Source organism: Cibotium barometz, chromosome 14 (assembly GCF_041138505.1).
Source record: "Cibotium barometz isolate CiBa-2024 chromosome 14, ASM4113850v1, whole genome shotgun sequence".
Taxonomy (NCBI): domain Eukaryota; kingdom Viridiplantae; phylum Streptophyta; class Polypodiopsida; order Cyatheales; family Cibotiaceae; genus Cibotium; species Cibotium barometz.
The window spans coordinates 25898814-25924856 of NC_141059.1; the positions used below are offsets into that span (position 1 = coordinate 25898814).

The following is a 26043-nucleotide window of genomic DNA, read 5'->3' on the forward strand; positions in this document are numbered from 1 at the left end:
GTGTCCTTTAACTAGATTTGCAGGGAAAAGGTTGCAACTAGAGGGAGAGGAGGGGGATTCCTCCCTTAAGTCTATTCACACCGCCGCGGGGGGGGGGGGGGGGGAGGGAGAGCAGCTAAGGACACTCTACCCTCAAGGGTGAGAGGAGGCAATAAATATTATGCAGAGAGCTTACTTGGAGATGGGAAAAATGGCTTGCTGGAATGCTATCAGGTGCAGTATGGTACAATACCGCACAGAGTGCCGGGTGTAGACGCTAGCAGAATGACAAGTATGGGGTAGAGCGAGGTGTTGGGGTGTCTCGACCACGAGATACCGCAGGTTTATATAGGTGCATATATGGGTACGGCTGGTGCAGGGGAAAGGGAGAGCAAAGCGTGGGTGCAAAGAATGGTGTATCATGAAAGTACACCGACCTATGGCTTGCATGTGCCTGGGAAAGGAGTGGCCCCTGTGCATGGACAAAAGCTATGGTACGCATGTATCTTCCGAGTTAGAGGTAGCATGGGTGTCCACGTGGCGGTCTATGTTGATCGTACACTAGGGCGGTCGGCCTTTGGTCCTTGTGTGGGCGTGGATCCCTAATTTGGGGTGTCGGCCTCGATATGTGTATCGGAGTGCCCGACGGTACGAAAATTTATTTTTCAACGAAAATGTCGGGGGTGTCTCCCTGGTCGTAGGGGTGCTGACCACTTGTCAATCGAACACCCGGTCGTGCATGTATTAAGGTTTAAGTTTACCGTAGTTTAACTGAAAATAACTAAGAATTTGCGTATAGGTTTGATCTGGTGTCCGTTTTGGATGCTGTAAAATCTGGTATTAGGGTAAAATTTTACGCAGATTCTGAATTTGGACTCAAAATTCTAAGATTCTGAGTGGAAACAACTCGTTTATTAAAATTGTTGATTTTTACATCACAAAAGACCATAAATTCATGGGCATGTAGTATTATTGAAGATGAGCATGTTACAGGTTATGGTTATATTTAGGTGTTTTAAGGTCCCTGTGGTGTTAGCTGACTCAAAGGAGAGATTTTCTGTGTCAACCACGTCAGTTAGGCTAGTTGGGTGGAAACAGTCCTTTCGGAGATAATTGTGGGTTTTGTAGTAGTCACAACATAGAGCTTGGGAGGTGATATCTTGTTAAGTTGAGTGACATTTGAGGGTCTATACCTGTTAGAGGGAATTTTGAGAAGTTTCAAATGTACTGTAGAGTTTGGAGGCATAACATTCCGTGGCATAATTCTGAGGTGGAATTATGTAGGAGGAAGAAGAAAAGGTCAGAGGAGGGTTGATAGGATAGTTAGGAGCGTCTAGGGAGTGTGTCTATAAGTCCGCGAACACTGGAGGAATGAAGGGGATACTGGAGGATCAATTTTGGATTGGGGTAAGCCATTCGATTTTGGAAGTAGAAGACATACAAAATATGACTTGTCTATGGCAGTCAGGAGAGTTTATGGTCAGACAACGGTCAAGTGCTTAGTTATGAGGGGTTATAAGACAAGGATTTGGAGCTATCTCACAGTGGAGGACACTTTGGGACTCTGGAGATAAGATTTCTAACACGATACAAAGAGCAAACTTTGGAGGGATAATCTGAGCACTTCTCTATCAAGACGAGTTTAGTTAGCTGGATGTCAACTATGGTCAAGAGAGGATGTTGGGTGGTAGATCAGAGTCATTGGAAGTAGGAGTTGAACTTAGAGGACAACCTGAGTCAGCTAGATTGATTAGGGAGGCTGGGAGGGTATAGAAGTATCCCATTAGGGGGGAGATGAGGACTCATGGATAGTAGCTCGGTGTTTTGGTGCCTTCTACTGTTATTTTTGCTAGGCTATGGTGCTAGTGATAGACTCCTCTCACGGTGATGTGCTTCAGATGGAGCTATAGAGGCAGTATCTCTTGAAGCCATCAACGTACTATGTTCTTCTCATGTTCAATGCTTAATGTCAAATTGTAGAACATGGAATTAACACTAAATGTTGGCCTCTCTTGTTCTCTCAATGGTTACTAATATCCTCTTTATGATGGAAAAAACTATAAGGATATTTTGGTGTTTGCAATGTCGATGAGAGTAAGAGGGAGAGATAGAGAGAAGGGGGGATGGCGAGAGGAGGGAGGAGAAGAGAGAGAAGCCTTTTTGTGCCAAAATATATTTGAATGAAATCATTGGACAAATATTCACCCCCTCCATTTTTATGGAGGCTTTGGACTTTTAAGCTAATACATCAATCTCAAGGTCAAGTACAATGTTACAAGAATTTGGTGTGAAAGCATACTCTTTCGAAGACCTTTGGTTAAAAGGGAGACCTTTTATTATAGCTTACATATAAAGTGACTCCAAGGCTATCATCTGCCTTGAGCAGGATTGATAATTCGAGTCAGGTCATTTATCTTCTATAAGCTACAAGTGACAATTAAAGAAACTTTATTGCTTATTTTATTACTATTTTTGTATTTGAAAAATCTTTTTTCCTTTTACTTATTTAAAATCTTATTATGGTGGGACCACTCATAAAATCACCCATTATCCAAGAGAAATTGAATGCTTTTCAAGCTCAATTATTAAGTGAGACGAGACTTAGGGGGAAGATCTGGAAAGACAAGTTTCACATAAAAGGCAAAGACATCTTCGAGATTTGATTCTTCATACTTTGAGGAGGATCATATTCATAGGATAGTGCGAGCTAACATTAAAGCTCAAGAGTCCAAGAAGGAGAGCAAGCCACCAAGATGGCATTTACTTTCTAGGATTATGACTACACAAAAAGGATGCACATGTAGTACTTACATGGTTGAGCCAACTTAATGATTATTTTTCTAGGGAGAAATTAACAGAGAAAGATAAAGTCAAATGTACTAGTAACCCTTTGATTAGAAGTGTATCCCTTTTGTGGAATGTCACTAGACAGAGTAGGCATAAGCTAAGTCTTGGAAAGCTTTTTAGAGATTGATCAAGAAAGATTGTCTACCACCCTCTTATAAAAGTAAAGCTAGGTAGCAGTGAGAAAATTTGTAGTAGCTTTTGTTGGAAATAGGGTTGTAGGAATGCGCGCGTGCATGCACACACACATAATGGAGAAGCTCAAGGAAGCACACACATAATGGAGAAGCTCAAGGAAGCACACAATGAGATGATAGATAGATAATGAATGTGTGTGGTACAAAAAAGATACCCCAAGGCGGTGTATACTAGCACGGGGGAAAAACACCTCCTAAAGAGGGAAAAAGTGCTAGAAGATGGAAGAGGGAGAGAGGGAGAGAGAGAGAGAGAGAGAGAGAGAGAGATGGGAGTAAGATAAAGCGAGGGAGAGAGAGGAAAGGGAGGAGGTAAGGCGGGCTAGAGGGGAGAAAGTTGGCTAGGCTGAGAGGTGGTGGTGGAGGTAATGGGAGGAGACATGAGGAGCTACTGGTGGAGGGACTAGAGAGAGAATGTTCACATCTTTAAGAGAGAAGGGTTGCTAGCAAAAGTTCCCGTCACTAAGCTCCCTCAAAAAACACACTCATTTCAAACATACAAAGGCCCTTGATAAAAATTGTACAATTATATTGATTTTTTGTATCTTGAACATCGAGAGGATCCACACACACTAAAAAATGGCAACAACCTCAACGATAACAAATGAATTCAACAACACTCAATGAAAGGAGAAGGAGCTTGCAAACCTTCAGGCTGACGAAGAAAGCTTGAGATAAGATATATTTTATTCAATACCGTTGTTTATAAATTACAACACTCTCATATGCTAATTACAACACTCTCATATGCTAATAAAAACACATTTAAACAAGATTATTCATTATCAAAGTGTGTGTTGAAAATAATTTTATATGTGGTGACATAAATATATTAGCATTGATACACACATTTTGTCGTGATTATGTCTTGTGAAGATGATTATCTCTATTTAATACACACATTTTGTCGTGATTATGTCTTGTGAAGATGATTATCTCTATTTAATACACACATGTAAACATTGAGCATATCAATGGGAGGGATATTTAGACAAGATTGCATTGCACATTCCAGACAGTAAACATAGATGCACACTCTAGCGATAGGTCCTTTTCTTGTTGGGCTTGGTTTTGGGAGTTGAGGATAGTTGTCACTTTTGAGCAACTTTCTTTGCTAGGTGTTCTTGGGCTTGGGTTTAGCTCCATAGCTTAAGCTTAATAATATTTCTTGACAGTGGCACACCTGGTGGGACCCAAAATTTTGCATTGTGGTCCAATGACGAACCAATAATTTTTTTTCATGGAGCTCATAGGAAATTTTATTTTAGGTTGCTAGCTTTTCTTTTGGACTTGTGGTATAATTGCTAGCACCCAAAAACATAATAGTTCTAGAAATTTTACAACCCAAGTTGTTGAAAAAGTTAAAAAAGAACATGATAACTCTTTAGAGGATGATAAGGCTAGTTTCCTAAGAATATGGCATCAGAGTTTCTTGATAACCTTGTTTATGACCAAGATTTAGAGATTGAAGATATCATTGTGAGTAAAGGCAAAAAAGAGTGTAAGGAAGATAATGATGTAATCTAGACTCCTTTTAAACCTAGAAGGGTTGATATAAAGCATTATGATGGGGTTGGGAGTGAGAAAGCATACACTTATGTTAGAGATTTCATTCTTCAATGTATTGTATCTGGATATATGCACCCCAGTGATGAGTGGAAAGCATGGTTCCCATTAACTTTGAGCGAAAAAGCCAAAAATTAGTTCTATGGCATGAAGAAAATAGGATTGCTACCTGGGAGGGGTTAGTAGCGGCCTTTCTTGAGCATTTTTCATCAACCTTGAGTTCATTAAATGCCCTTATTACCTTGGGTGGTTTCTTTCAAAAGGAGAAAATGAGACAATGAAAAGATATGCGGGTAGATTTGCTAAGTTTAAAAGAAAACATTGTGATCATCATAGTTTTGATGAAAGAATAATAACGGAGAGTTTTATTAAGGGTTTGTCATACTCATTGCAAATCCATGTGAGGTTAGCAAAGCCACTATCTCTTGAAGAAGCATTCACTAAAACTTATAAAGTAGAAAAAAGCCATTTTGAATACAAAATTAGCACTAAGATTTAGAGCTATACATGAACCAAAGAGAAATGAACTTCAATATAATCTTGGAAGTCCTTAGAGATGTGCTAAATTTTAGCCTAGGGGAAAGAAACCAAATGAGCAAGCGACCAAACAAAGGCAACCATTTCAAGGTGATGCTTTAGGGAGACATAAGAAGGGGGATAAGATTTCACAAAAGACTAGAGGACCAAAGAAGAATATGATTTATGTTTGGCGAAGAAAGGAAATGGGGTAGCAAAAACACTTGATAGAAGTCCATACAACTATTGAAAATGTAACGTCCCTCCCAAGCCATGTATGTATGTGTCTCTTTTAATATAGATTTCAATAAGAAAAGAGAGTGTAATTAGAAAGAGCGAGACAATAAGGCTAGAAACATTAGAAAAGTGTTAGAATAAAAATATTAGCTCCCAAAATCCTAAAAGAAATAAGAACATAAGAATAGTTTTATTAAGAGATAAGTATCCCCAAAAATAGAATTTCGATTTTAGGTGATAAGAGGTCATATTTAGAGTACTTTTACACATTTAGAGTCCATGCATACTAAAAATGTGGAAAAACAACACGTTTCTAAAGATGATGCGTTTGCGGCTATATACAGACGTTTTTGCCTATTCTGCCCGCGTTGGCTTGTAGACTAGATGTCTTCCCGTTCTTTTGACTGGCTACATGACCATATTCTGAGTTTTTATTAGAGAGTTATGGCCGAAACAGTTTGCTATTTTTGTCAGGGTCTTTACATAGAGAAAATTGTGAGAAGACAGCAAGTAGCCTCAAGGTAATCCTAGAGTTTGAGATGCATATATCCCTTAATTCTTATCTAATATCTCAGAAAAGAAGCTTAGATTGCTATAGTCTTTCGGAGGAAGAGACCAAAACTCCATAGCTTTTCTTTTAGAGAAAGAATAGTATGCCGTAGCCCTGTAGGAGAAGGCTATTTTGCCATAGATCTTAGAAAGAGAGAAGAATCACAGTATGAGTAAGAGGAGATAAAGCTTGGAGATTATTGGATGATTTCAATCAAAGGACAAGGTATTAGAAGACTCTATTCTCATATGTCAAGTTCTAAAGCTCTTGTTGACAAGCAAGGACAACGAGATAAACGACAAATTTCTATAAGGTATATACATATTTTGTTTTTTATTTACATATCATTCTTAGGGGTTGAGGTATGGCCCCGGCTTCTCTATTGATTGTTACAGTGATCTATTTGATTGATTTACCATTTAAAGTTTGTATTCTTTTAAGCAATAGCATATGCCTTATCGCAATCTCAAGTTGAAATGCTAAAATCTTTGTGAAAAAGATTGTTTTCTTAAAGAAGGTGACATGGATCCTAGTCATATGGTTTATTGAGTAATTGGATTGTTATCTTGGTTAAATTAAGGTACAGGTACTGACGCTACCCCGTTCTTGTGCTTGTGTAGCCGGACAGCGGAGACGTTAGTAAGGCCCGGAGTTGGCCCATGGTATCCCTCATACCATCGGGAGAATGAGGTTTGCCGATTGAGGCAAGTGATTGTGATGATGCTGCCTAGTTCTGAGGGCCCAGGCTAGTGCGGTGAATTAGCCCACCCTAGTGCGCAGACATCCCTCTGAGGGGCGGGAGGATCGAGCGATGGAGCCTGAGAGGGCGACAGGCCGGCTTGAGTCCTCGCCACCAGCGGTCGACGATGAGGTGTATGGTCCCGTAGGGTTTTGCCCAGCATGTGGAGGCTGGAAGGCCGAATTCTAGATCATCGGCGGTATAAAGGAAAAGAATAAGAGAGCCACTTTGGCTTGTATGAAATTGATTCATGATTAAACTTTGTTTTTATAAATCTTGTCTTTGGTATGATTGTATTGTAGAAAAAGGCTGTTTTAACAAACCTTGTGAAAAGGGCCTTAATTAAGGAACATGTTTATTTATGTCAAACAGTGTGGTAGGATTAATTAGAAAACAAATTGACGTGTGAGTAGGGTGGAAAGTGGGAGGATGGAATACCCCGACGGCACCATCCTACGGACGGGTGGACCCGATTAGTCGGGTAGCTTTCCAACAGATTAAGTGAAAGCCCTACGTTAGATAAATAGGTTCTCGGGCAATTCTATTCTAGAAGACTAGGCCAACGGCTGTGCCTTGCATGGATGAGGAAAAAAGCGTTGCCTCTAGAAACCAAGTCTTGTAGTTGCCCAATTTATAATCAATTACCCTATGGGTGATTTGATTTTTAGAAGACCACGCTCCCCCTACGGGATAGGACTAGGTCTTACCTATGAATCGTATCCTTGAATCTCTACATGGTCAAGGTGTCGATAAATAGGAAATTTTCTCCAAGTTAAGACTTAGTGGACTATCTTAAGTGTTTCCCCTATTTGTGGAAGGGGGGAACCTTACAGAAAAAGATTCTCTATGAGAGAGAGAGAGAGAGAGAGAGAGAGAGAGAGAGAGAGAGAGAGAGAGAATTATCTACTAGAGAAGGAAGGAAAAGTGATCACAATGAGGTTTCTTAGAGAGGTGAACCCATCACGAAATGATGTCTAGTATTGGGGGGGGGACATTGTCGAGAAAGCTAGCCGAGAGGAGGGGATATATCATCGTATAATTGACCTTGTAGTGGAAAAACACATGAAGGGGTGCACATTTCAGACCTTCCACTCCCTTTACTTTATGAAGCATCATGTAAAAGTTTCTTCACGATGATAGGGAGAAGACGTGCACATACTGAGCCTACACAATACTCAAAGAAAAGAGACGTGTATCACCTAGCACAAAAGCATAAGAGATGGTTGCAGCGAAGCGAAAGAAACTAACATAAACAAGAAGCACCTTGCTTAGTAATAATAAAGAAAGAAATACCTTGAGCAACCAAAAAAGGGGCATTCTTGAAGAGAGGTAAAACAGTGCCTTTTGGGAAGGATCGTCGTGTAAAACTAAAAGGCCGTATAAGAGAAGACAGTGTGAAACACCTTGAATCGGCGCCAGCCACACCAAGTAGGGCTACCACATAGCAGATAGTAGCACGACCAAGGTGGCAGGAGCAACGCCTAGCCACAATAGGCTGCAACAACGGTGAGCAAGCTTCATGACTAAGTGACACATCATGGATCAAGAGGGATCTATGGTTGGAAATAGGCATCGCGATCGGGATTTGATCAACACCATTGGATTCCCAAGTGAACTACAAGTGAACTGTGAGTAAACTCAAGGGTAAACTAGGAGTGAACTAGGGGTTAACTCGCGAGGTGAACTAGGGTGAACTAGGGATAACTTTTCCGGCAAGAAAATGAACTAGGGAAACATTTTCCGGTAAGAAAGTGAACTAGGGACCAAAATATCAAGATTTAAATTTTAAAATACTCTCCACAACCTGTTGGAAAGTATAGCATAGTGGTTAGATGTTGAAAGCTTGAGTGGATGGTTCCAAGTTCAAATTCTCTTTTGCATTGAGCTCAACCCCTCTAAAATTTTATAAGTCCCAAAAATCTCCATGGTATACCCTGAGTTCACCCCAAGTTCACTTGCCCGATGGGAATTCGACGGTCTAGATTAGGCAAGATCATGATGCCTCTTTTCAGCCTTAGATCCCTCCTGATTCATAATGTGTCATTTAGTCCCGTGGTGGGTGAGCAACCATGCAAGACGGCCGACAACGAGAACGACGCACACAACAGCCACCCACGAAGATAGTGACCCCTCTATATCTCTCTCTCATTACTTGCTAAAGATAAATATAGTCAATATGGTATATATATCATAAGAGATAAAAGCTTTCTATTCTATGAGGGATAATATAAACTGAATTTGGAAGTTTGTGAGAAATCTCCTCTCCCTCTAAAAAAAATGAGAAGACACACAACACATTTCAATTGAGATTTCACACATACAAAGGCCCTTGATAAAAAATGTACAATTATATCGATTTTTTGTATCTTGAAACCTTTAGGCTGACTAAGAAATCTTGAGATAAGATATATTTCGTTCAATACCATTGTTTATAAATTACAACACTCTCATATGCTAATAAAAACACATTTAAACAAGATTTTTCATTGTTAAAGTGTGTGATGAAAATAATTTTATACATGGTGACATAAATATATTAGCATTGATATACACATTTTATCTTGATTGTGTTTTGTGAAGATGATTATCTCTACTTAATACACACGTCTTATGCATAAACATTGAGCATATTAGTGGGAGGGATATTTAGGCAAGATTTCATCGCACATTCTCGACAGTGAACATAGATGCACACTCCAGCCATAGGAAAACACAATAGTAATGAAAAGGTGGGTGTCCTTACACTGCTTCTATAATTGATGCTATTTCCTTGGAGCTAACTCATGAAACATACCCATAAAGTCTACCCAAAATTTTTTCCTCGTATAGTTGATGTTATTTCATATGAGTCAACTCATGAATCATGCCTTTTTTTTTTCCATAAAGTCTACTTAAAAAAATTTGTAGCTCAATATTAATCAAGAGCTCTTAATTGGGCCATAAAGAAAAAGACTTGCATAGTAATTGAGGTAGGGCATGGGAATGTGTTTGAAGGAACAAACATGTTTCACCTCCATTTTATGGGTAGTCTAATAGTTAAGTGAAGGAGTTAGATGCTTTGTTTTAAAGGAATGCATAACTAAAAGAATGATGTCATGTGGATTTCTTTTTTTAAATTAGAAGCTAATTAATGTTGGGAATGCACGAAGCTAATTAAGGTTGGGAATGCATGACCTTAAAGTATGACATCATGATGTCCTTTTCAAAGAATAAGCTAAAAAAACAATGTTTTTCCAATGTTGAAGTTATCAACCAAGTACTCTAGAAAATAAATATGAGGGTAAAATAACACATGATATGCAAATGTTGTTGTGTTCACATGCGGTAATTTTTATTCGAGGGGAGGGAAAGAGGATGTATAGTTAAGTTAGTCTGTAATGCTCTAAAATTGTTGTCTTTGGTATAGTGCTAAGTTTTTGTTTAATGATTCTTCTAAATGGGTGGCCCTTCTTCTAAGTGGCTTGTTTTAATGATGGTGATTCCCATGCCCTACCTCAATTACTATGCAAGTCTTTTTCTTTGAGGGCCCAATTAGTTGGTGAACCACTCTCCTTCAAACACATTCCCATGCCCTACCTCAATTACTATGCAAGTCTTTTTCTTTATGGCCCAATTAGTTGGTGAACCACTCTCCTTCAAACACATTCAAGCACGTTTCCACCCATGTCGTCCCCCCCCGGCCCCCTATTTTAACGCTTTACAATCCACCCACTCTTTTGGTCAACACTCATACACCATTCAATATTACACGTGGCATTCTTATCTTGTGTGGACCCTCAAAATGGAAATTACTAAGATCTTTTTCCTTCATAAATTTGATGATGTGTTTTGTATCTAGTGCACATTTCGAAACCAATCATTGTTCCTTTGGTTACATATGCTTTTCTTTGCACAATTCAAACTTCAATATCAAAGGTAACGTCCATGTAGTACAATATGTTCTTTTGTTTTCTCCAATAGAGTCCTTGAATTATTTTTATGTTGCTCTCACTCTAGCAACCTTTTTGTGCCTCTCTCTCTCTCTCTCTCTCTCTCTCTCTCTCTCATGTTTGATAGTTGCAAGCTACTTTAGTCCCAATTTTTGATTTTACAAGTTATTAAAGCCTTGAATTATTAGAGGTTTAAAGTGAGACCACCTAAACTTGAACTATTAGAGGTTTAGAGTATTCGAGACCACCTAAACTTGAATTATTAGAGGTTTAGAGTACTCGAGACCACCTAAACTTGAATCATTAGAGGGTTAGAGTACTCGAGAGCACCTAAACTTGAATTATAGGTTTACAATACTCTAGACCACCACCTAGACTTACTATTAGAGGTTTAGAGTACTCGAGACCTAAACTTTTTGCCAAATAAAGCACCAAGGTATTCTCAATCATATTGAACATATATCATTGAGCAGGTTATTAATGCCCTTATAGAATTGCCGTGAAACATGAAAACACGATCTACAGAACCCATGAGCCATCACTGAGCAATCAGTTGTATCCAAGTGTGCAAAGACCTTTAGAGCCGTTGCATACTTATCATCAAACAACCAGCACCACCAACGTTGACAAGATGGTGAGGTGATTTGGCTGCTCCATTGATAGTGTGTAAAGAACCTTAAATCTCTTGGGCAATTGTGGGTTAGAGAGAGTCCTCAAGTTTAAGGGGCAATCCTAGTATGTAAAGATCCTTAAGTCTCGGGTAATCATGGGTTAGATAAGAGTCCCCAAAGTTATGGGACTTAAATAAAGGGAGGAAGAGGGCCATTAGGCTTAAGCGGGGCAGTTAAGGCTGTTAGGTCTCTAGTGGCTGGCCTCAGCTTGCTTCTCCTCTCACAGTTTCTCATTATCCTTAGTTTGGCAACGAGAAGGTAAGAAAATCAGCATTAATAAAAAACCCATCATCAGAAAGCCCCGCGTATAATTCCTTTGCTTGCCTTTTTTCTTTTTCTTTTTGGGTTCCCATGAGGTGGGTATTTGAATCCGTGACCCATCTTAATTTAAAGCGGTGGATTAGAACTCTCTAAACACACTGATACTGAATTAAGACTAGATCTTATCATGCATTGTTACTTTAAATGGGTGCGAAAAAGTGATGGAAGCATGGATTTCTTCATGCTTTCATGCCAAATTTTCGACTTTAGTAAGTGATTTTTATTAATCGAAATCAGTGCCTTGCCCCTTCCTTAGCACGAAGATAAATAGATTTATTATTGCATTGGACTGATTGGAAGCCATTTAATTTGAGTCATACAGAGGAGTCTTTTTTATTAATTTATTTTTTTAAAATTTACATTTAACATTGAAATGGGGGTGTGTGTGTGTGTGTGTGTTTTGGGGGTGGGGGGCGTCTTTTCTGCAGGTATTTTATTCTTACTAAATGCAATAATCAAGCTTGATGGGCACCTCAAAGAAGTGGCTCAAGACTATTGTGAGCAGGAAAAGGTCACCTCAGGCGAAGAATGCTGGCAGTGTATGCTTTTCATGGTTTCCCCCTTGCTTCTTGAATTTTCATCAATGGGAAGAAACAAATTTGCTGTATGTAGGTTTCTCGGCTTATTTATGGTTAAAATTATCACATTATGGCCTTGATGCCAAGCAATGAGTACGAGACAATAAGTGCTTCTGGACTAGGAGATCTCAACCAATCGGGGTCACTATGCTGCCATAAAAGCCCCGTAGGAGTGGAGGAGAAGAAAATACCATGGTTCCACTCTCTCATAAATCTGCTGCATTTTGTTTACCCAACCTTGGAAGATCCCTATATGCGGGCCCAACGGGCTCAGGTGGCCAAAACTTTGTGAACGATGTCACTGCAAACACACTGAATGTCATAAAGATGAATATTCTCAAAGGCCTCTGAGCATCTGGTCTGCCAGATATGCAATGCCGTGATACTAGTAATAATCTCCCAGGTGGTGTCAATACTCAGTTTAGGTGGTGTGTATCGTAATTGGGGGATACCTTGAAGCCAACATCTTTGAGCTACGCCCCTATGGACAAGTATAACAGGATCTTCTCTTGTGCCTTGAAAAAGAAGCTGTGGGCCAGACTGAGTCAACCATGCAATAGCACCGCAAGTAATATAGATAGGATTACCCCTCAATCTGCCCAAGATTTGGGCTAGAGATACCCAGATTCTTTGTGCTCCTCTGCACTCCCATAAGCAATGATCCATTATCTCGAATGGAGCTCAGTGTCTAGGACAAGAGGAGTCCATGCCAAAAATAGATCTCCATTGGTTGGTGGGCAATCCATCGTGTAGAAACAACCAGAAGAAGTAGGATATCTGGCTCTTGCTTTACGAGTGCGAGAATCTCATATGTATGGGGGGTGTAATGTCATATGCCTCCCAGTGAAGCGGAAGAGTGGGTCTGCCCAAGCATAAGCAACTTGGTGTTACGCACAGTTTAGCTGAAGAAAGGGCTGCACCCAGGGGTTTGCCAAGATCATCTTTGATAAGGTTGTTCCGCATAGTGGGCTGCCTGTCAACCTCATCTATTGAGCTTGGGGGTCTATAATGTAAATATATTTGCATATTGCTCCAAGCCCGGATGATGGAAGAAACCAATGGAGAGGACGGGGTGCGGTAATCTACCTCAAAGAAAATAAAACATGTGCTGTGCCTCTAGTCACCAATGCTCTCAGGAATACATCTAAGAATATGGCACATGAAGAAATCCTTATGGGGCTCAAGATTTGTAGATAACAAGCGGCAGTAAAAATCAGAGGCAATCCTCATGACCATGTTAATCTCTGAGTGGAGCACTCCTTGCGTGTTCTACAACTATCTAACGCATTCCCTATTATGGGAGAGGCCATGGGCATCAAAGATATGCCTATTACATCTACCTCCCATTTGAATCTAGAATGAGTCCTGTGCATGATAATAACTCTGCACGCTGCTCAAAAGAGTCCTGCAACTCAGTCCTAACGGCGCATAATGCCTCTGAGATCCACTAGGCATCAGGGTGTTTCTCAAGCTCCGTTTGCAAAGCACAGAATCTAACGCTTGATGGCTCTCTCTGTAACCAAGATCTCTGCCTCCTGGCTAGGGCCACACTGTGATAAAGATAATTCACACTCTGGCAAGAGCAACTCATTGCCTAGAGTTAGGAGCATCACAAGCTCTCCAAACATCCATCACCTGCCGTGAAAACTCTGCATTTGAGTAAACAGACTCTAGTATGCGTACTCAGGGAGGAGAGTTCTGGCTCCCTTGATCTTTGATGCACAAAACTACAGGACAATGGTCTGGTGACCTTGAGGTTCCTGGGGCAATGAAGATAGTGCCACCGGAGACCTCTATCAAGTGCCCAATCATGAACATAATAGTGGTCCAAGCGGGCATAAATGCAACCTGCACCACTCCTGTGATTACTCCAAGAAAATCGGAGCGAATCTGGCTTCCTATGGAAGTCATCCTCTAAACAACAGTCCCTGCCATGAAAGGTAAAGATACCCAGGATGCCCTTTCAACTGGGTGAATGATGCCTTTATGTCCCCCCCTCTTATCTGCGGGTTGCTCAACCATGTTGAAGTCACCTCCAACGATCCAATGATTTTCCTGAGGTGAGAGTTCATGATGGCATTCCAAAAAAGAATTCTTTGCTGGTTTGCTGGTTGGATTTTAGAGATTCATCTACATCCCGTGATGTAGGTTAGACCTCTTTGGCCTCTTTTTTCATTACAATGTTTTTCCTTTAGTCTCTTTGGAGTGCTGGTGTAGCAGTTCATTCATATGGCTATCCCAGGTTCAAGTCCCGTTCCCTGCACTTCAGTGCCATCATATGGATCATAGGTGGTCTGCCCAAACTCCTTGGTAATCTACCTCTATATTAGAAAAGATACAGATTCTGTAAACAAGCTCATGGGGCACTTCAAATGTTGACGTGATCAGATGACCTGTTGGGAGAAGCTGAAGCCTTGTTCCAGAAAGTCTGTTTTTGCTCGCTACGCATTCATTCATTCACATATCACAATGTGCACCAGAAACCATTGTAGGCAGTGCATTTGTTAAACGACCTGTGGTCATGTAAAGGATGAAACTTAAAAGCTTCAGCATTTTCCAAGTTAAGAGGGTGTATTTTGGTAGCCTTGCCATGGCAGGAATTATCCTGCAGTAGCTTAAAGTAACTGTACTTTTTTTTTTTTGGGGGGGGGGGGGTGGGACGGGGCGGCGGGGTGGTGTTCAAACAGGAAGCGGCGGCAGTCAATAAGAAACACAATATTTGGAATCCATGGAAGTCAGGCCATGTTATCGACAAAGGATCAACTCTTGGTGGCGATGATAACGATGCAACTTCTGTAGAAAATGGGGTTGGTGTGTCCAGCAGCAGTTTGAGAGCTCCTCGGATTGTCGTAAGCCAGGCAGATCGGGAGGAGTGGGCGGCCATTTACATTCAAACGGCCTTCCGTGGGTTTTTGGTTAGTTTGACGGCAGATTTAGCATCATATATATTGTTGTTTTCATGTAGACTTGCTGACTCTTAAGATCTTTGCAATTTGTTGTCGTCTCAGTAGTTTGAGTTCGATTCCCACTTATGTGAAAAAGGAAGATTACAGCTGAGCTAAAGCATGTGTGGACGTGTTTTTTTTTTTTTTTTTTTTTTTTTGGGGGGGGGGGATGGGGTTGAATAGGCAAGGAGGGCACTTCGAGCTTTGAAAGGCCTCATGCGGCTACAAGCAGCTATCAATGGACATAGTGTCCGTAAACAATCTAATGGAAGTCTGCGCTCTATCCAAGCCTTTGTACGAATTCAGGCGAGAATTCGTGCACATCGTGTAAAAAATAAAGAAGGCCAAGGAGTACCTCAGAAAATCTCATGCAACACAGTTGAGGCTCAACCACCAACAGAAATTGAGGTAATAGTCTGATATTATACACTTGTCAAACATCTAAACAGTTTATATCACCTAGAGAAAGATTTGTTAACGTCTTCAAAAAACCCAAAGGGTCTATGAGACTGAAAATGTAGTACGTTATCTCCATGAGAAATGTGAAGTCATGGAAGAAAAACTGAAAAAGAAACTAACTACTTATGCTGAAACACGTGTCAATGATGGGTGAGTATAAATAGTCTTGTGAAGGTGCTAATGTGTATATAGTGCGGGCGGTAGTGCAAGACTCATAAAATGATCCACCAGAACCGCACATAGGGTGGCGGTGAAGTTTCCCTCCTCCAATGAGAGAGAGAGAAAGAAAGAAAGAAAGAAAGCTGTATTAACGTCCACTAGAGGCCGAACTCGACCTATGAGACAAATCAATGTACAACTGTCAAATGTTTAGAAAAAAAAAGGACAAAATGAGAGAGAGAGAGAAAGAAAGTTGTATTAATGTCTACAAAAGGCCAAAATGACCTATGAGACCAAAAGGCTACATCATGTCCATGAAATACATCATCATGGGTGCTAAAAATAAAAATCAAATGCGATGAAGGTATGTGACTGTCTGGAAGAGTTCATCCATTACCATCGGGGCTGCAGCAAACTCTGCCTGGATAATCTGGTGTGGGACTGCTGGTTTGCTGCGGATCATACGAGAGAACATCATGACTTGGGGCCTCTCAATTCGCTGCCAATCCTCATCGGATAAATCTGGCCCCCAGAAGGCTGCTCCATACATCAAGGCTGGTGTGACGAGGGTGTCAAAAAGCTATCCCTTCGTCCTGGGCTCCTGGAAATGTGCCTAGAAGCACTGCTGTTTGTGACCACTCCCAACAAGAGGCCTACAGATCGGAAGACAATATATACATATTTAGAACACTTAATTTAACCATTATTAAACAATGGAAACAATATCAGTAACACAAATACTGGAAATACTGAAAATACAAATGACACCAGCATTGGGGCCGGAAAGGGCCGCCCCCCCCCCTCTTTAATACTTTTTGTATTTCTTGGAGTATTTATATTTGTACAAGTGTCACGGGCCCAATAGGCCAGATTTCTCCACAAGGGAGTGAAAACAACCAAAAAGAACGGGTTCAAGTCTGATAAAGAGGTGTTGGGCAGAGTAGACCCAGATCACAGGCTCATTCCCACCTTCACTGGGTGGACACCTGCCTTTCACTGGTCTTCTCGGACCGTGCACCAACAGGCACGCCCGTGCTGGCGCAGGCCAAGGAGTACACCGCGGAGGGAACGTGGCCTGGTTCTCCCCAATGAGCTTTGCTCCCAAATTCCCTAGTGAGTTTAACCTTCACTGGCTCTTAGAAGCTCTGAGAGCGCGGTTAACAACACCACACAGGGAAATATACTAGCCACACTGGGAAGAATTTTCCTGAACATGGCCAGCATATACATGCCATCCTCCTGCACTACACAGCTTAAAGCATTTTTTTGAATTTAAATTAGCAAATTTCAGATTTATTCAAATGAGAAAAAGAATAAGAGAGCACTTGGTACGGTGAGTACAATCCAGATACAACCGGTACTTTTTGTAGCAGATACAATCAAGCACTTTAGGTTCTTCACAAGTGTGCAAGTACAACCAACCAGGTACTATGCAGGTACCTGTACTTGCAGCAGGTACAATAGGTACACCAAGGCAGCCAGCAAGTACTGTAGGTACTCCAGGGGCAGCCAGCAGGTGCTGTAGGTACTCCAGGGGCAGCCAGCAGGTGGGGACAGCAAGTACACGGGCTGGTATAGCCGTGGACAGCAGGTACAATCAGAACTGGTACAGTCGTGGACAGCAGGTACAGGCGATGGACAGCAGGTACATCACAGCAGGTACAGGCGTATGCAGCAGGTACAGGCGATGGAGAGTAGGCGGGTACGGCCAGCCATCTTTAGGCGTGGGCAGCCGTGAGGAGGCAATGGAGAAAGAGGAACCACCAACCCACCATGTGGGGAGTTTTTAATAAATGTTCCATGCAAAAAGGCTTATCCAAGGTTATAATACCTTAATACAAAATTTATACTTATGGGCACCCACACTAGGAAGTAAATGTCCAGCCCAACTTTAAATGTGTGTGAACACATTAGCTTATAACAAATTAAGGTTTACTCTAGTTTATGGATTTCACCTTTTAAAAAAAGGAAAATGAATATACTTACCACCTGTTCATACACCACATCACCAAGTTAGCAAACAGCATTTCACGGTACACTGGGGGCGTCCCCGTCTAGTGTACTAGCACGGCATAACAGGCAGACACACGCAAACAAGTCATGCAAAAATAAATTTATGCATGCGGGCATAAATGCATGTGCACAAATAGTAGATGAAATCTCCCTTTCATGAAACTTGTACAAGAGGTTCCTGTCGCGCACAAGACTGGCGCGACAAATATTCCTATGGAGTGACAGTCTCATAGGTAAGACACCATCCTGGCTATACACGGGTGGCACTGTAATATGCGGAAGCTTTGGAGAAGGATCGGTACTTCAAAACTCAGAAATCAGCACTCTTTTCGCGACAGAATTAACGCACAAAACTGAAAGACGATGTGCAGAAAAGAGAGAAAGAAAGAAAGAAAGAAAGAGAGAGAAGGGGGAGATGGAGAGGACACAGTATTGGGTCCCAATTACCCTCTGTAGGGCCCCCACCACGGATGGTGTATTTGCTTTATTAGAATGATGTAAATCTGAAAACAAATACAAAGTACTTGACCTTTTCTTGGCTGGAAAACCTACCCTTGACCTTCAGTCCTTCACCCCTTTGCTTTAGCAATGTTCTTGGCTGTCCTGGCCCTTGTTTGCTTGGAGCACTTGGTGAATTATGAGATGATCTCAATGATTATTGGCTGGAGTATTTATACTCCCTTTTGCATCCAATCGGCCAGGTAATAAAAGCCCCACGACTAGGTCCTTTTCACTAAAATGCTTTCACACTATATTTTATATGGTGCTTTCACACTAGGCAGCCTGCTGGCCACTGCAGGGACAGTGTCAAGCTGCGCATACCTTCTGGGACAGCTCCTGGCTGTTGGGCACATCTGCGCATGGGTGTGGGACTGCCCCTACACCTGGCCTGACCTGCTGGATAGGGCTTTTGTCCCTGTCGGCTGCCTGTCCAGAAGCTCTGGAGCTGGCCGACAGCCCTTCCAGCCCATGCCATGGCTGGTGGGCATAGCTTGGGCCCTCCTGGCCCCTTGGGGGTGGTTCTACACCTCCCCCATGCCCACACTAAGAGTGCAAGTGCAAATCTTCGCACTGGGGTAGCCCTATGGGCTGGCCCCATCTCTACATGCAAACCTACATGCCTATAGAGGTCTGGCATCCAGTTGCAAACCAGATACACAGAACATCTGACATCATTCTAGAGGGAGACTCACAGCGCGGACTGGCACTGCTTCATGTGCAGGACAGTGCACACTTGACCTTGGACTCATGTGCAGGACAATGCACACCTGACCTCGGACGACTGAGATGGATCCCTGGCTGACTCGTCCCGGACTGGGCTCACATGGGACCAGTTCACCATCCCAGGTCCTGCACCTTCTGTACAGAATGTCTACGTGGCATCCAAGTGCGGGATGCACGTGACATCCCCTTCTGCTTAACTTGACGGAAGCTGCATAGCCTCCAAATAATCCGTCAATAATGCCGGATAGTCTTCGAAAAATTCTTCGTCGAGCCATACCTCTTCATGAGTTCCTCGGTCCTGAAACTTCGTGAGGAACTGTCGTAGTCTTCGGCCTGAGCCATGCTTGAAACGGTGCAGAAGGATCTGTTCTGGAACCATTACTTCTGCTTGATCAATGATGTCTGGTTCCGCTTCGTCTTTGACCTCTGAAGGGGGTGGACCTGCATATGGCTTTAACCAACTGACATGAAATACATCGTGCATAGTCCAACTCGGAGGTAGCTTTAACTGCATAGACACCTCATTAATCTTTTTCCGGATGGGAAATGGTCCGAAGCTCCTGAAAGACAACTTTGGGCATCGTTTGCCCACCTGCTTTAATCTTTGCTTCATAATCCGAAGATACACTCAATCCCCTTCCGAAAACTTCATATCCCTTCGGTCTTTATTGGCCTGTCGAGTGTAGGCCTTTTGCGCTTTAGCCAATCTGTCTTTAACGGACTCTAGGATCTCCTGGTAAGACTCCGTCACTCTGTTCGCCTCCGGTACTGAAGACGAAGTCCTGGTTAACGACGACTGGAAAGGCCTTCCAAACGCTGCCTCATATGGAGTCCTGCCAATAGCTGAAGAAAAAGAGTCATTCAAAACAGCTTGAACTAAAGGCAAAAACGATTCCCACTTACCTTGCTGATCGTAGACATAACACTTCAGCACATCAAAGGCCAACTGGTTGTATATCTCTGTCTGGCCATCTGTTTGTGGGTCGAATGCACTGGAAAAATTCAACTTAGTACCAAAATTATCAAACAATGCCCTCCAAAAATGACTGGTAAACTTGGCATCTCGGTCTGACACTATGGTCCTAGGAATCCCACCAATCGGGTACCAATGCCGAATGAATAGCTGGGCAACATCCTCGGCGGTCACATTGGCCCTGCAAGGAATAAGCATAACAAATTTGCTGAACCTATCAACAATAGTTAAACACTGTGTATTACGCTTACTCGGACTGGGAGGCAGATTTGTGACAAAGTCCATCGAAATGTCCTGGAAAGGACCCTCAGGAATTGGCAAAGGCTGTAGCAACCCTATCTTCTTTCCACGAGGAGCTTTCACCTTTTGACAAATGTCACAGCGTTGTACATATGTAAACACATCACGCCTCATCTTTGGCCAATAGTATTGCCGTTCTAATTTCTCCAGAGTCGAATTCATGCCCCTATGACCACCTGTAATGGCGTCATGGGCATCATGGAGAAGAGCTGCCCGGAATGATTTCATGACACATAGTCGGCCTTTGTAGAAAAGCCAACCATCGCGTATCAGAAAATGGCATGGTCATGTGGCATCCAATGCCTGTTCCCACTGTGTACCGAATTCCTCGGAATCCGAGTACGTGTGCTTCATGTCTTCTAGTCCTGTACCAACAAGGTCAAGTCTAATGGTCTGAATCGCAGATACTTGTCCCTTCCTGCTCAAAGCATCGGCCACTGGATTGGCCTTTCCTGGAAGGTACTCAATCATACCACCGAACTGTTGGAATATCTGACTCCAGCGGTGTTGTCGATCACTCCACTGTGCACTTGGCATCGTCTGAATCCAGCGCAATGTCTGATGGTCAGTGCGAACCTCGAAGTCACGGCCATACAGGAAATGTTTCCAATGTTTCAAGGCCTGAATAACTGCTAGGAGTTCACGATCATAGACTGAGTAGTTCTTCTCGGCGGGCAGTAACTTATGAGACATGTAAGCTACTGGATGACCATTCTGTTGCAATACACCTCCAATTGCGATGTTACTCGCATCGGTGATCACCTGAAATGGTTCGTCCCACGAGGCAAGGGCTAAACAAGGCGCTTCTGACAAAGCCACCTTGAGGTTCTGGAATGCCTCCAACGCTCGTGGAGTCATTCGAATCTTTTGCCTCCTTGTTTTCACTCCCTTTAGCAGATCGGTGAGGTTTGCCGAGAGATCAGAAAACTTGTCAATGTGGGTGGAATATGCCTGGCATATACCCACAAATGATCCAATGTCATAAGCAGTCTGAGGTACTTCCCAGTTAACAATCTCGGCCACTTTAGCCGGATCAAGTCGAATGCCGTCGGCACTAATTATATATCCCAAATAATGTACCTGGAACAGATAAAATTCTGACTTCTTTTCATTGACATAGAGCTCGTTGCTTTCCAGCAACTTAAGGACTTTCTCCACATCAATGTCATGCTGCTCAACTGTAGCTGAAAATATGAGTATGTCGTCCAGAAATATGAACACACACACTCCAATCAACTCTCGGAAAATACGCATCATCATGCGGTTAAATGTAGCTGGGGCGTTCGTCAATCCAAATGGCATAACCACAAATTCATAGTGGGCCCGTTCTGTACGGAAAGCTGTCTTGGGGATGTCCCCCTCAACAATCCGAACCTGGTGGTACCCACTCTTTAAATCCAGTTTGGAGAACACCTTAGCTTCATTCAGCCTCTCGAGGATATAGTCAATTCGAGGCATCGGGAATCTGCTCTTGATAGTCAGCTTGTTGAGTGCACGATAATCGACACACAACCGAGAAGACCCATCTTTCTTCTTGACAAATAGGATCGGTGCTGCAAATGGCGACACGCTGGGGCGAATGAAGCCAGCTTGCAACAATTCTTGGAGTTGGCGGTCCAACTCCGATTCCATTGCCTTAGAAAGGCGATATGGAAACTTGCTCGGGGGTTCCGAGCCTGGGAGGAGGTCAATCTTGTGATCCTCCGGTCTGGACGGGGGAAGCTGGGGAGGGAGACTGTCCCGAAGAAAAATCTTCTGGAACTTTTCATGGAGAACCGAGTACTTCTCGGAAGCACTGGCCACCGTCTGGGCTGTTTGGATGTAAATCATCGCACACTGTGCGCCTTTCCTGATTGCTCGCTTAGCCTGCAAGTGGCTTATGAGCAGAAAGTTTGGAATACCTGGCTCACACTTAATGGTCACCGGGGTGTTTGACACATTCCGATCGACCTGGAACGTGTGCTTGTCCCACTTGACATCAGGAAGAAACTTGTGAAACCACTGGATACCCAAAATTATGTCTGCTCCTACAAGAGGGGCAACCATAAAGTCACGCACAAACTCTATGCCCTGAATCACTAACTTAGCACCTAGAGCTTCATACTTGATGCTCGTTGTCATACCTGTGCTAAAACCCTCAACTTGTTTGTCCACCGGAGTTAGCTCGAAACGGGCACGCCTAGCGGCCTCTTCCGTGATCACATCCTCCGTACTGTCGCTGTCAAACAAGACAACGACTCTCGGCCACCTATGTAGCCAAAAGACTTGAGCAATTCGTTGCGCTCATACTCCTGGTCATGGGCGCCCTTCTGCTTATCTTCGAGCTCCCGGCTAATAATTGCTCCAACTGAAGCACTGGGGGTTGAAGAACTAGGGGTGGCCGCTGGGGTCTGTGTGGGAGCTGTGCTCACCACGGAAGCTGTGGAGGCGGCGGCGGCCTTTGGAGGCTTCTTTGGACAATCCCGAGAAGTATGTCCTTTTGTGTGACAAAAGAAACATCTACCCTCCTTCTTGTACTGAGAAAGCTTCTCAGCACTCAACTTGCCACCTGTCTTGCCTGCCTCCGCTTTTTGGTCTGGAGTAAGCTTAGACGCATTGTTCGAGTTCTTGGAGCCAGAGGCTCCCGGGCTCTGTCCTGGGGAAGACCCCGTCTGGTTCTGGCTTTTGCCCCCCGAGGCGTTAGCCTTGGGAGAAGCCGGCTGGGAAGTCTTGGGCTTGCCACCATTGTGTTTCATTTCTGCACTCTGCGCAAGCGAGAGTGCGTCCTCAAAGGTGGCTGGCCTAAACATACGCACCTCCCATTGGATTTGCGTGTCCAGGCCATACAAAAACTGCCCTTTCTTGTCCGTATCAGATAAGCCTAATTGTAGACACAAGGTCGAAATTTTATTGGTAAACTGAAGGACTGGTTGCGCGTTCTGACGCGCTCCCCTGAACTCGTCTTCGTCGAGTCGCTCAAGGTAGTGGGGCAGTAGAAACCGCTGCTTAAGGTCGCGGACGAACTCGTCCCACACATAAGCTGCCATACCTGCTCTGGTGTGGGCATGAGCCCACTGAGTCCACCAAGGAATGGCCTCACCTTCCAAGTACCAACTAGCTAAGATCACTTTGTCAATATCTGTTTTCCTAACTGCGGCAAAGTAAGCTTCAAACTGATGTAACCATGAATAAAGAGTAGTGGGATCGAGTTTACCATTATACTTACTGAAATTCATTTTCTCGGGAAAATGATTCGAGGGCGCAGCCGGTGTCAATCTGGCGTCCAAAGCTCTGAGGTAACGCTCGTGTTCCACTCCTCGCATGGCGTCGTCTTCTCGTTGTCGAATCTCCAATGCACGCATCTGCATCTCAAGCAAGGAGCTTGGCTGCGGCTGTGACCCCTCGAGAGGGTCCCTGTGAGTGACGAGGATCTGGTATCTGGGGTACGGAAGGAGAGGGAGGAGGAGATGGAAAACGCGACGCTGGAGAGCGAGAACGCTCCTCCAGAGCCAAAATCCGCGCCTTGTGCTCATCCAACTTGGTTGTCTGGTCTGCGATTGCTCGCATCATCTGCTGGAACATGTCTGTGACACTCAAGCCGGGTACCCTAGCTGGGCTGCCTGGTGCACTCTAGTCCCATGGTTCTGGTTCTCTCTCGTCGCCGAAACTCGCCATAGAGGGAAAATGCAATTCCTTTCCGGAACGCAATCTGACCATCCACTATCTGTGTGGGAGACTTCCGGAGGCTAAAAACCAACCGTCCTTCGAGGGACAGGAGTCACTCCGAAAGGGGCAGTCCACCGGCGTCTAAAAACCAACCACACGAGCGAAAAAATTTTCTGGTTTTCTTTGCTGAATCTTTGTCCTTGAAGTAAGCTTTGATACCACTGTAATATGCGGAAGCTTCGGAGAAGGATCGGTACTTCAAAACTCAGAAATCAGCACTCTTTTCGCGACGGAATTAACGCACAAAACTGAAAGACGATGTGCAGAAAAGAGAGAGAGAAGGGGGAGATGGAGAGGACGCAGTATTGGGTCCCAATTACCCTCTGTAGGGCCCCCACCACGGATGGTGTATTTGCTTTATTAGAATGATGTAAATCTGAAAACAAATACAAAGTACTTGACCTTTTCTTGGCTGGAAAACCTGCCCTTGACCTTCAGTCCTTCACCCCTTTGCTTTAGCAATGTTCTTGGCTGTCCTGGCCCTTGTTTGCTTGGAGCACTTGGTGAATTATGAGATGATCTCAATGATTATTGGCTGGAGTATTTATACTCCCTTTTGCATCCAGTCGGCCAGCTAATAAAAGCCCCACGACTAGGTCCTTTTCACTAAAATGCTTTCACACTATATTTTATATGGTGCTTTCACACTAGGCAGCCTGCTGGCCACTGCAGGGACAGTGTCAAGCTGCGCATACCTTCTGGGACAGCTCCTGGCTGCTGGGCACATCTGCGCATGGGTGTGGGACTGCCCCTACACCTGGCCTGACCTGCTGGATAGGGCTTTTGTCCCTGTCGGCTGCCTGTCCAGAAGCTTTGGAGCTGGCCGACAGCCCTTCCAGCCCATGCCATGGCTGGTGGGCATAGCTTGGGCCCTCCTGGCCCCTTGGGGGTGGTTCTACACCTCCCCCATGCCCACACTAAGAGTGCAAGTGCAAATCTTCGCACTGGGGTAGCCCTATGGGCTGGCCCCATCTCTACATGCAAACCTACATGCCTACAAAGGTCTGGCATCCAGTTGCAAACCAGATACACAGAACATCTGACATCATTCCAGAGGGAGACTCACAGCGCGGACTGGCACTGCTTCATGTGCAGGACAATGCACACTTGACCTTGGACTCATGTGCAGGACAATGCACACCTGACCTCGGACGACTGAGATGGATCCCTGGCTGACTCGTCCCGGACTGGGCTCACAAGGGACCAGTTCACCATCCCAGGTCCTGCACCTTCTGTACAGAATGTTTACGTGGCATCCAAGTGCGGGATGCACGTGACAGGCACCAACAGGCTCCTGTCCATACTGCACGAAGCAAATCACACGTGGGTGACACGAAACCGATTCTTGTCCATGTGACGCAGCACTGGTCGCACACGGGTGGCATTGATCTGGCTCCCATCCATGTGACACCATAAAACTGGCCCTTTCACATGGGACACTGGCCTGGCCCCATGTGAACATGGCACAAATCTGGCTGCTCTATGGAGTGACAGTCCCATAGAAGTGGCTCCAAAAATGGAGATGGACTAAATGGTGACACTGTCAAGTAAGCTCAAGGCTGCATATCCTCGTGTCACTTTGGCATGTGCTGCGGGAACCTTGGTAAAGCGTGGGCAACTGAAAGTGACGCCAAGGTAGACATAGGATGAGACAATCTCCACAGGATCCCCTCTATATGTGAAGCTCAATCTAGATGTGAAGGGGCGAGAGGTATTGAAGACCATTACCTTGGTTTTACCAAGGTTAACAGAGAGGTCCCGCTGAGTGCAAAAGTCATGTAAGGCATCCAACTGTCTTTGAAGCCCTTCGGCTGAGTCTGAGAGGAGGACGATGTCATTTGCGTAAAGTAGTATGGGGATCAATATGCTTGCCAGTGTGGGACCAACCTCGCCTAATCCATCAATGAAGCTCGAAATCTCATCAATGTAGAGGCCGAAAAGAGTGGGTGATAGAGGGCAGCCCTGTTTCACCCCAATAGTGCTGGAAATCTCCTGTGATGTACCTCCTGGGGCTCTCACTCGTCCGATGACGGACTCATAGAGGGCGATGATGCTCCAAACCATGTTAGATGGGACTCCGATCTCTTGTAGATGGTGTAGGAGGCGGGCTCGGTGTACAATATCAAAAGCTTTGTGGAAAT

The 26043-nt window shown here is 43.8% G+C and overlaps 1 protein-coding gene across 4 annotated transcripts in view; it reads left to right on the top strand.

Annotated features, from left to right (window-relative positions):
- Positions 1-11145: 11145 nt before the first annotated feature.
- The window catches only part of LOC147631855 (protein IQ-DOMAIN 6-like), an 81605-nt gene continuing 66707 nt past the window's right edge, over positions 11146-26043 (top strand). Inside the window, exons 1-4 of one of the 4 annotated variants that reach the window (XM_086808413.1) lie at positions 11146-11193; positions 11975-12085; positions 14812-15039; positions 15253-15477. In XM_086808413.1, coding sequence (XP_086664539.1) covers positions 12011-12085; positions 14812-15039; positions 15253-15477 — 528 coding nt within the window. In that variant the 5' untranslated portion in view covers positions 11146-11193; positions 11975-12010. Of the gene's footprint in view, positions 11484-11731; positions 11756-11974; positions 12086-14811; positions 15040-15252; positions 15478-26043 lie in introns of those variants that run through there. The other 3 variants (XM_086808411.1, XM_086808414.1, XM_086808412.1) reach the window with 3 other exon arrangements.